The 12,201-nt window shown below is 44.4% G+C and overlaps 1 protein-coding gene across 5 annotated transcripts in view; it reads right to left on the bottom strand.

Moving 5' to 3' along the window:
* gabpb1 (GA binding protein transcription factor subunit beta 1) overlaps nucleotides 1-12,201 on the bottom strand; it is an 86,162-nt gene that overhangs the window by 10,150 nt on the left and 63,811 nt on the right. For 3 of the 5 annotated variants that reach the window (XM_078241118.1, XM_078241119.1, XM_078241122.1), the window contains one exon: nucleotides 3,309-3,365. The exons of the other annotated variants lie outside the window; for them this stretch is intronic. In XM_078241118.1, the coding sequence (XP_078097244.1) occupies nucleotides 3,309-3,365 (57 nt within the window). The remainder of the gene's footprint in view (nucleotides 1-3,308; nucleotides 3,366-12,201) is intronic. 5 annotated transcript variants of the gene reach the window in all.

The following is a 12,201-nucleotide window of genomic DNA, read 5'->3' as shown; positions in this document are numbered from 1 at the left end:
GAGCTACAACAACGGTGAACATTGCCAGCGACGACCAGCACGAGGAGAGCCACCACACCCGAGAAGGAAGGAAGACCAGAGCCAGAGTGCCAGACCAGCCCAAAGGACCAGACTACGCAGAGGACGACCGAGACCAGCGCACAGATAAAGGACAATATCTGCCAGGGTACTTGCCAGTCACGCAAAAGTTAAGTCAAGGTCTAGGATTGGACTTGAACTTTAGTATTTTCCTGTAAGATAACTTATCGTTGGTTGGGTGGGTGATTACTGATTGTGTGGGTTTAAATAAATATTGGTTATACTAATAAGACATCTACTCGTAGTTATTTGTCCGCCGTATAAGGGTTAAAACAGACTGTATGGCAGGCACAACAGAGGAAAATGTAACTGGTTTGATTAGTAAGTTTGCGGATGACACAAAGGTTGGTGGATTTGCGGATAGCGATGAGGACCATCAGAGGATACAGCAGGATATAGATTAGTTGGAGACTTGGGCGGAGAGATGGCAGATGGAGTTTAATCCAGACAAATGTGAGATAATGAATTTTGGAAGGTATAATACAGATAGGAAATATACAGTAAATGGCAGAACCCTTAAGAGTATTGATAGACAAAGGGATCTGGGTGTACAGGTACACAGGTCACTGAAAGTGGCAACGCAGGTGGAGAAGGTAGTCAAGAAGACATATGGCATGCTTGCCTTCATCGGCCGGGGTATTGAGTTTAAAAATTGGCAAGTCATGTTGCAGCTTTATAGAACCTTAGTTAGGCCTCACTTGGAATATAGTGTTCAATTCTGGTCGCCACACTACCAAAAGGATGTGGAGGCTTTGGAGAGGGTACAGAAAAGATTTACCAGGATGTTGCCTGGTATGGAGGGCATTAGCTATGAGGAGAGGTTGGAGAAACTTGGTTTGTTCTCACTGGAGCGACGGAGGTTGAGGGGAAACCTGATAGACATCTATAAGATTATGAGAGGCATGGACAGAATGGATAGTCAGAAGCTTTTTCCCAGGGTGGAAGAGTCAATTACTAGGGGGCACAGGTTTAAGGTGTGAGGGGCAAGGTTTAAAGGAGATGTACGAGGCAGATTTTTTACACAGAGAATAGTGGATGCCTGGAACTCGTTGCCGGGGGAGGTAGTGGAAGCGGATATGGTAGTGACTTCTAAGGGGCGTCTTGGCAAGTACATGAATAGGATGAGAATAGAGGGATATGGTCCCCGGAAGGGGAGGGGGTTTTAGTTAAGTCGGGCAGCATGATCGGTGCAGGCTTGGAGGGTCGAAGGGCCTGTCCCTGTGCTGTAATTTTCTTTGTTCTTTGGTGGAGTTGTGGATAGTGATGAAGAATGTCAGAGAATATAGGATATAGGATAGGCTGGAAAATTGGGCGGAGAAATAGCAGATGGAATTTAATCCGGACAAATGCGAGGTGATGCATTTTGGTAGATCCAATTCAGGTGGGAGCTATAAAATAAATGGCAGAACCATCAGGAGCATAGACACAGAGATCTGGGAGTACAGGTCATAGAGTCAGAGAGTCATAGAGGTTTACAGCATGGAAACAGGTTCTTTAGCCCAACTTGTCCATGCCACCCTTTTTTTTAAACCCGTAAGCTAATCCCAATTGCCTGCATTTGGTCCATATCCCTCTATACCCATCTTATCCATGTAACTGTCTAAATGCTTTTTAAAATACAAAATTGTACCTGCCTCTACTACTACCTCTGGCAGCTTGTTCCAGACACTCACCACCCTCTGTGTGAAAAAATTGCCCTTCTGGACCCTTTTGTATCTCTCCCCTCTCACCTTAAACCTATGCCCCCTCTAGTTTTAGACTCCCCTATCTTTGGGAAAAGATATTGACTATCTACCTTGTCTATGCCCCTCATTATTTTATAGACCTCGAGAAGATCACCCCTCAGCCTTCTACGCTCCAGAGAAAGAAGTCCCAGTCTGTCCAGCCTCTCCTTATAACTCAAATCATCAAGTTCCGGTAGTATCCTAGTAAATCTTTTCTGCACTCTTTCTAGTTTAATAATATCTTTTCTATAATAGGATGACCAGAACTCTACACAGTATTCCAAGTGTGGCCTTACCAATGTCTTGTACAACTTCAACAAGACGTCCCAACTGCTGTATTCAATGTTCTGACCGATGAAACCAACCATGCCGAATGCCTTCTTCACCACTCTGTCCACCTGTGACTCCACTTTCAAGGAGCTATGAACATGTACCCCTAGATCTCTTTCTTCCATAACTCTCCCCAATGCTCTGCCATTAACTGAGTAAGTCCTGCCCTGGTTCACTCTACCAAAATGCATCACCTTGCATTTGTCTAAATTAAACTCCACAAATCTTTAAAAGTGGCAGCACAGGTGAAAAAGGTGGCGAAGAAAGCTTGTCTTCATCGGGACGGGACATTGAGTATAAAAGTTGGCAAATTATGTTAGTTATATAAAACGTTGGTTAGGCCACATTTGGAATACTGTGTCCAATTCTGGTCGCCGCACTACCAGAAGGATGTGGAGGCTTTGGAGGGAGTACAGAAAAAGTTTACCAGGATGTTGCCTGGTATGGGGAGGGTATTAGCTATGAGGAGAGATTGAATATACTGGGATTGTTCTCCCTGGGAAGACGGAGGCTGAGGGACAACCTGATAGAAGTTTATAAGATTATGAGGGGTATGGATAGGGTGAACAGTTGGAAGCTTTTTCCCAGGGCAGAAATGACAATTACAAGGGGGCACAAGTTCAAGGTAAGGGGGGAAAGGTTCATTGAAGATGTGAGGGGGAAGATTTTTTACACAGAGGGTGGTAGGAGCCTGGAATGCACTGCCAAGTGAGGTGGTTGAGGCAGATACGTTAGCGACATTTAAGACTTATCTGGATAGACACATGAACAGGTGGGAATAGAGGGATACAAGCGGTTGGTCTAGATAGGACAACGTGATCGGCGCAGGCTTGGTGGGCTGAAAGGCCTGTTCCTGTGCTGTACTGTTCTTTGATCTTCGTTCTTTATAGGTTCCTGATACCGTCCAGTGATCCCTGTATCAGAGAGATAGGAAATTAGTCAGGGTTCCTGCTCCTGATCACTGTCCAGTGGTCCCTGGGTTAGAGAGGGGGGGAAATCAGCCAGGGTTCCTGCTCCTGTCACTGTCCAGTGGTCCCTGGGTTAGAGAGGGGGGGATTTCAGCCAGGGTTCCTGCTCCTGTCACTGTCCAGTGATCCCTGGGTTAGAGAGAGAGGGGGGATTTCAGCCAGCGTTCCCAGGCTGTTTACCGTCTCTGATAAATAAATGAGTGTTTACCTCTGAGAATTCCAGTGTGTGCACAGTGCAGCTTTCCGGCCCAGAACTCTCTTGTATCTAACGGGCAGTGAAAATACATTTTTTTTTAAAATCACAAAATGACAGTCAAGAAAAAGACAAAAGCATTGTTCGGGAAAATAATGAGTTTAATTGTGCTATTTCTACTAAAGCAGTAAGTTGAGATTTAGATCCTTCTCATGAATGAGTTAATATATCGTGCATAAATGGTGCATTCACTGCAACTCACAGCAATGAAATAAGATAAGATTAGTTCTCCTTCACTTCATTATTCCAGTTCCCACACTCCTATCCTGTACCTTCGCGTGCCGGAGATCTTCAGCAGAGTAACCAGCATCCAATTTCACCAAACAAGAACTGCTTGCTCCATGAAACCAGAATCAGTAACTGTGCAGAAGCAGCTGGTCTCGATTCAGTCACTCTCACAGCGATACACTGGCACAGCACCATGCTAACTGCACACACAATCCGGCACTCTCACTTCACCCCAGCGTTTTCAGGTTAAATTCCTGATTTCTATTCCCGGGGAGAATTACTGCTTATTATCACTCTCTAACGGCTGAGTTCTGGTTTCAAACGATGCCCCATTGTTCTCGAATCCTCCAATAGCTCCTCTGTATCCATTCTATTAAATCCATTTAGAATTTTAAAAACTCGATCAAATCACCCTTCAATCTTTTAAATACAAACTAAATTCATGCAGAACATACAAAGATTCTGGCAAAACTAAACAGACCTGGCAGCATCTGTGAAGAGAAAGAGTTTCAGGTCAGAGTTTTCACAAAAATGCAGTTTTTGTTTTTATTTCAGATTTCCAGCATCTGCAGTATATTGATTTTGCCAAGTTTATAACATCTGTCCATATTAATGTTATCATGTTGTGAATCCAATCTGTGTTGGAGTTTGCACATTCTCGTCGTGTCTGCGTGGGTTTCCTCCGGGTGCTCCGGTTTCCTCCCACAGTCCAAAGATGTGCGGGTTAGGTTGATTGGCTATGCTAAAATTGCCCCTTAGTGTCCTGCGATGCATAGGTTAGAGGGATTAGTGGGTAAAATATGTAGGGATATGGGGGTAGGGCCTGGGTGGGATTGTGGTCGGTGCAGACTCGATGGGCCGAATGGCCTCTTTCTGTACTGTAGGGTTTCTATGAATCTGTAGCCCATTCCAAGGCCAATATTCCAACATATGGCCTGGAACCGAATGCAGTTATTCCAATGGGATCTAACAACTTTACCGACCTCTTGATAAAAGCACCATAAGACGTAGGAGCAGAAATAGGCCATTCAGCCCATCGAGTCTGCTTTGCCATTAAATAAGATCATGACTGATTTGATAAGATAATCCTCAACTCCAATTTCCCACTTTCTCTGATTCCCAGACTGATTATACATTTCTATTTGCTGTATGGATCAGTGGTGTGTGCTGGTGAATTGGCTTTTAGTCATTAGTGTACATGCACAGCTTCTCCACAGATCCCAGTTTCTCTCTGTTAGAAAATCTTTGCATTTGTCTTTTTCTGAGTGGATGACCTCACAGTGAACTCTATCTCTCCACTCATTTAGTCTGTAGCTACAAATTTTGGTTTATCAGGAAAGGATCCTGATATAACAACACACATTGTTCATTCAAGTAGATAGTTTTTGAATGTCTGCTTTATAAATCTTTAGCATCACCTTCAATTACTTCCTGCTAACCTACTGAGATTAATATTTAATTCATGAGACATCTGACCAGGTTGCCAAAGCTGAATTCCTGGTCTCTAGTGAACCCAAAGATTGTAGATCATAGAATCCCTACAGTGCAGAAGGAGGCCATTCAGCCCATCGAGTCTGCACCGACAACAATCCCACCTAGCCCTATCCCCAAAACACCACATATTTACCCTGCTAATCCCACTAACATACACATCCTAAGACCTTAAGGGACAATTTAGCACGGCCAATCAACCTAACCTGGGCATTTTTGGACTCTGGGAGGAAACCGGAGCACCCAGAAGAAACCCACGCAGACACAGGGAGAATGTGCAAATTCCACTCAGACAGAGAATTGGAGAGCCAGGAATTGAACCCAGGTCCCTGGAGCTGTGAGATAACAGTGCTAACCACTGTGCCACATGCCACCCAGTACATGGGCAGTACACGGAAACAGAAAACAGGAACAAGAATAGGCCATTCGGCCTTTCAAGCCTGTTTTGCCATTCATTATGATCATGGCTGATCATCCAACTCAATAGCCAGATCCTGTCTTCTCTCACATCCTTTTTATTATTCAGTTGTGGCACATGGGCGTCGCTGGCTGGCCAGCATTTATTGCCCCAGGGCAGTTGAAAGTCAACCACATTGCTGTGGCTCTGGAGTCACATGTAGGCCAGACCGGGTAAGGATGTCAGATTTCCTTCCCTAAATGATATTAGTGAACCGGATGGGTTTTTCCTGACAATCGACAATGGTTTTGATGGTCATCAGAAGATTCTTAATTCCAGATCGTTTTTATTGAATTCAAATTCCACCATCGGCTGTGGCGGGATTCGAATCCGGGTCCCCCGAACATTCGCTGAGTTTCAGGATTAATAGTCTCACGATAATACCATTAGGCCATCGCCCCTCCTTTGATCCCTTTGCCCCAAGTGCTATATGTAACTGCTTCTTGAAAACAGATAATGTTTTGGCCTCAACTGCTTTCTGTGCAGAGAATTCCACAGGCTGACCACACTCTGGGTGAAAAAATTTCTCCTCATCTCAGTCCTAAAAGGTTTACTCTGTACCCATAGAACCATAGAAAATTACAGCTCAGAAACAGGCCTTTTGGCCCTTCTTGTCTCTGCCGAACCATTTTTTGCCTAGTCCCACTGACCTGCACTTGGACCATATCCCTCCACACCCCTCTCATCCATGAACCCGTCCAAGTTTTTCTTAAATGTTAAAAGTGACCCCGCATTTACCACTTTATCCAGCAGCTCATTCCACACTCCCACCACTCTCTGTGTGAAGAAGCCCCCCCTAATATTCCCTTTAAACTTTTCTCCTTTCACCCTTAACCCATGCCCTCTGGTTTTTTTCTCCCCTAGCCTCAGCGGAAAAAGCCTGCTTGCATTCACTCTATCTATACCCATCAAAATCTTATACACCTCTATCAAATCTCCCCTCAATCTTCTACGCTCCAGGGAATAAAGTCCCAACCTATTCAATCTCTCTCTGTAACTCAGCTTCTCAAGTCCCGACAACATCCTTGTGAACCTTCTCTGCACTCTTTCAACCTTAGTTACATCCTTCCTGTAACTAGGTGACCAAAACTGTACACAATATTCTAAATTCGGCCTCACCAATGCCTTATATAACCTTACCATAACACTCCAACTTTTATACTCGATACTCCGATTTATAAAGGCCAATGTACCAAAGGCACTCTTTACGACCCTATCCACCTGTGACGTCACTTTTAGGGAATTCTGTACCTGTATTCCCACATCCCTCTGTTCAGCTGCACTCTTCAGAGTCCTACCATTTACCCTGTACGTTCTACTTTGGTTTATCCTTCCAAAGTGCAATATCTCACACTTGTCTGCGTTAAATTCCATTTGCCATTTTTCAGCCCATTTTTCTAGTTGGTCCAAATCCCTCTGCAAGCTTTGAAAACCTTCCTCACTGTCCACTACACCTCCAATCTTTGTATCATCAGCAAACTTGCTGATCCAATTTACCACATTATCATCCAGATCATTGACCCTTTGACCCCTGGTTCTGAACACCCCCACCATTGTGAACATCCTTCCTGCATTTCCCTTATCTACTCCTGTTAGAATTTTATAGGTTTCTATGAGATTCGCCATCATTCTTCTAAACTCCAGTGAATGCAATCCTAACCGACTCAATCTCTCCTCATACATCAGTCCTACCATCCCAGGAATCAGCCTGGTAAATCTTCCCTGCACTCCCTCTAAAGCAAGAACATCCTTCCTCAGATAAGGAGACCCAAACTGCACACAATATTCTAGGTATGGTTTCACCAAGGCCCTGTATAACTGCAGCAAGACGTCCCTGCTCCTGGACTCGAATCCTCTCACTATGAAGGCCAACATGCCATTTGCCTTTTTTTACCACATGCTGCACCTGCACGCTTACCTTCAACGACTGGTGTACGAGGACACCCAGGTCTCATTGCACACTCGCATCTCCCAATTTATAGCCATTCAGATAATAATCTGCCTTTCCATTTTTGTTACCAAAGTGGATAACCTCATATTTATCCAATTATACTGCACCTGCCATGCAGATTCCCACACACTCAGTCTGTCCAAATCACAGTGGAGCATCTCTGCAGCCTCCTCACAGCTCACTCTCCCCCCACAAATTTGTGTCATCTGCAAATTAGTCCCCTCATCTAAATCATTAATGTACTTTGTGAATAGCTGGGGTCCGAGCACTGATCTCTGTGGTACCTCACTAGTCACTGCCTGCCATTCAGAAAATGACCCGTTTATTCCTACTCTTTGTTTCCTGTCTGCCAACCAGTTTTCTATCCATCTCAATCCACTAACCCTAATCCCATGTGCTTTATAATTTTACACGCTAATCTTTTAAGTGGAACTTTGTCAAAAGCCTTCTGAAAGTCCAAATAAACCACATTCACTGGCTCCCCCCTCATCAACTCTCCCAGTTACATTCTCAAAGAATGTCAGTCGATTTGTCAAGCATGATTTCCCTTTTGTAAATCCATGCTGACTCTGATGTTACCAGTTTACCAAATACCCTGCTGTAAAATCTTTGATAATGGACTCTAGAATTTACACCACTCCCAATGTCAGGCTGACTGGTCTATAATTCCGTTACCTCTCGACCTGTCATTTTAAATAGTGGGGTTACATTAGCTAGCCTCCAATCAGCAGGAACTGTTCCAGAGTCTGTGGAATCTTGGAAGATGACCACCAATACATCCACTATTTCTAGGGCCACTTCCTTAAGTACTCTGGGATGTAGGTTATCAGGCCCAGGGGATTTATCAGCCTTCAATCCCATCAATTTCCTCGTAGCCATTTCCCCCCCTAATTCTGATTTCCTTCAGTTCCTCCCTCTCACTAAACCCTATGTTCCCCAACATCTCTGATATGTTATTTGTGTACAATTTAGCTCATTCTTAAGGCCAGAGAAGAAAGAATTGTCACAGATCTCTCCTGATTCCCATCCTGCCTATGTTGAACTTGCCTGGGTCTCCAGAGAAAGAAACGATTGAATCCAGCTGGGATTGGGCTTTCCTCAACCACTGACTAATGAACTGAGAATTCACCTCCCAAACTCTCACTGCAACAGACACTAATTCAGTGGAACAGTCTTGTTGCACCCTGTCAACAAACTAAATGCTGCCTCAGGAACCTTGCTGCAGTGCATCTTGTAGATGGTACACACTGTACGTTGGTGGTGGAGGGAGTGAATGTTGAAGGTGGTAGATGAGGTTCCAATCAAGTGTGTTGTGTCCTGGATAGAGTTGAGCTTCTTGAGTATTTTTGGGGCCGCACTCCACTAGGCAAGTAGAGAGCATTCAATCAAGCGAGTCGAAGCAGCCCGCTAAATTGGCACCCCAGGCACCACTTTAAAAACGCAAGCCCTCTTTCACTGACGCACAGCGGCAGCAGTGTGTACCATCTATACAAGGAGCTCTGCAGGAATTTGGAAAGATTCCTTCAAAAGCACAGTCCAAACTTACAACCTCTACAACTTTGGACAAGAGCAGCAGATAGAAACACCACCACTTGCGAGTTCCCCTCCAAGTCACTCACCATCCTGACTTGGAAATATATCAGCTGTTCCTTCACTGTCGCTGGGTCAAAATCCTGGAACTCCTTCCCTAACAGCAGTGGACTGCAGCAGTTCAAGAAGTAGGGATGGGCAATAAATGCTACCACTGATTACATCCCAGGAATGAATAAGAAAACTAAAGAGCTAAAGGCTTGTATGAAATTGGTGAAAATTGTGTGGTGCATCACAGTATTTTCGAATGAGAAATCTATTTAAAGTAAAATTTATTTATTAGTCACGAGAGGGCTTACATTAACACTAGTCGCCACACTCCGGCACCTGTTCGTGTACACTGAGGAAGAATTTAGCATGGCCAATGCACCCTAACTAGCACATCGTTCGGACAGTGGGAGGAAACCCACGCAGACATGGGGAGAATGTGCAAACTCCGCACAGACAGTGATCCAAACTAGGAATTGAACCAGGATCCCTGGCGCTGTGAGGCAGCAGTGCTAACCATGTGCCATTGTTTCTTGATAATATAAGAATTAGGATCAGGAGTAGGCCAACAGCATCTCGAGCCTGCTTCGCCATTCAATATGATCATGACTGACCTTTGACCTCAGCACTTTACTGCCCTATCCCCAAATCCATTGTGTCCAAAAATCTATTGATATCTGGGGAAGAGAATTCCAAATTCATAATTCTCAATTTCATGCTAAATGGTTCACCACTTCTGTGAGATCATGCCTCCTAATTCTAGATTCTACAGCCAGTGAAAACCCTGTCAAGCCTCTTATAGTCTAACACTTCACTGAGATAAAGAAGGAAAAATAATCTTTGTGAACAAACGACAGTACAACTGGGGTGCTCACTTATAATATCCAATCCAACAGATTTCTATCCAGTCTCATTACCTTCAGATTGTTTGTACAATCCAAGGTTTTACATAAAATAATCCCTTCATCCCAGGAATGAGTTCTGAGGAAAGGTTGGATGGGCTGGGTTTGCATCCACTGGAGTTTAGAAGAGAGGGAGGTGACTTTATTGAGATGTACAAGATCCTGAGGGGACATGATAGGGTGAATGCTGGGATGATATTTCTCCTCGAGAAGTCGTCTAGAACTTGGGGGGACAAATTTAAAAATTAGGGCTCTCTCACTTAAGACCGAGATAAGGAGAGATTTCTTTGCGTAGAGCAGTGGTTCCCAAACTGTTTTCACTGGGCCGCACTTCCGGAATAAAAATTTGCTCGCGCCACACCGCATTTTTTATTGATAAATACATTCAAAAACAAAAAAAACCAACTCCTAGCAGTACTTGATTCATAACATAGAACACAACGACTTTATAATATGATCATGGGACATCGTCCTCAGCATCACTTAATGCTCTTGCTCTCACTTTGGAAAAATATCTATCCATGTTTAAATGTTTCTTTGATTGTCCTTGAATCTTTCCGCCATGCTTGCCATCCTCTCTCGCCGCACCAGTGTGGCGCGCCGCACCCTTTGGGAACCACTGGCGTAGAGGGTCATTAGCCTGCCAAATTCTCTTCCCTAGAAAGCAGTGGAGGCTGCCTAACTGAACATGTTCAAGACTGAGTCAGGTACATTTTTGATCATAGAACATAGAACAAAACAGGCCCTTCGGCCCTCGATGTTGTGCCGAGCTTTGTCCGAAACCAAGATCAAGCTATCCCACTCCCTATCATCCTGGTGTGCTCCATGTGCCTATCCAATAACCGCTTGAAAGTTCCGAAAGTGTCCGACTCCACTATCACAGCAGGCAGTCCATTCCACACCCCAACCACTCTCTGAGTAAAGAACCTACCTCAGACATCCCTCCTATATCTCCCACCATGAACCTTATAGTTATGCCCCCTAGTAACAGCTACATCCACCCAAGGAAATAGTCTCTGAACACCCACTCTATCTATCCCCCTCATCATCTTATAAACCTCTATTAAGTCGCCTCTCATCCTCCTCCGCTCTAAAGAGAAAAGCCCTAGCTCCCTCAACCTTTCCTCATAAGACCTACCCTCCAAACCAGGCAGCATCCTGGTAAATCTCCTTTACACTCTCTCCAACGCTTCCACATCCTTCTTATAGTGAGGTGACCAGAACTGCACACAATATTCCAAATGTGGTCTCACCAAGGTCCTGTACAGTTGCAGCATAACCCCACAGCTCTTAAACTCAAACCCCTTGTTAATAAAAGCTAACACACTATAGGCCTTCTTCACGGCTCTATCCACTTGAGTGGCAACTTTCAGAGATCTGTGGATATGAACCCCAAAATCTCGCTGTTCCTCCACATTCCTCAGAACCCTACCGTTGATCCTGTAATCCACATTCAAATTTGTCCTACCAAAATGAATCACCTCGCACTTATCAGGGTTAAACTCCATCTGCCATTTTTCAGCCCAGCTCTGCATCCTATCAATGTCTCTTTGCAGCCTACAACAGCCCTCCACCTCATCCACTACTCCACCAATCTTGGTGTCATCAGCAAATTTACTGATCCACCCTTCAGCCTCCTCCTCCAAGTCATTGATAAAAATCACAAAAAGCAGAGGACCCAGCACTGATCCCTGTGGTACACCGCTGGTAACTGGTCTCCAGTCTGAACATTTTCCACCCACCACCACCCTCTGTCTTCTATGAGATAGCCAGTTACTTATCCAATCGGCCAAATTTCCCTCTATCCCACACCTCCTTACTTTCTTCATGAGCCGACCATGGGGGACCTTATCAAACGCCTTACTAAAATCCATGTATATGACATCAACTGCTCTACCCTCATCTACACACTTAGTTACCTCCTCAAAGAATTCAATCAAATTTGTGAGGCAAGACTTACCCTTCACGAATCCGTGTTGATTATCCCGGATCAACAATGAAGTTTAGGGTTCTGGGGCACAGACAGGTAATTGGAGTCGAGGCCACAATTTTATTGAACGATGAAGCAGGCTCAAAGGGTTGCCTGCCTACTCCAGTTTCTATTGCTTGTGTTTTCACAGATTACTTTCTTCAGTCCATGGCTAAGCAACAATTCTGTGGTCCAAATGTTCCAAGCTTATGTCAGCTTTGAATGCTTCACAGCTTGGTTTTAAAATATATTCATATTTGGGTTGAATGGGG

This window comes from Mustelus asterias, chromosome 24, assembly GCF_964213995.1.
Source record: "Mustelus asterias chromosome 24, sMusAst1.hap1.1, whole genome shotgun sequence".
Taxonomy (NCBI): domain Eukaryota; kingdom Metazoa; phylum Chordata; class Chondrichthyes; order Carcharhiniformes; family Triakidae; genus Mustelus; species Mustelus asterias.
This window is presented reverse-complemented; position numbering and strand designations above follow the sequence as displayed.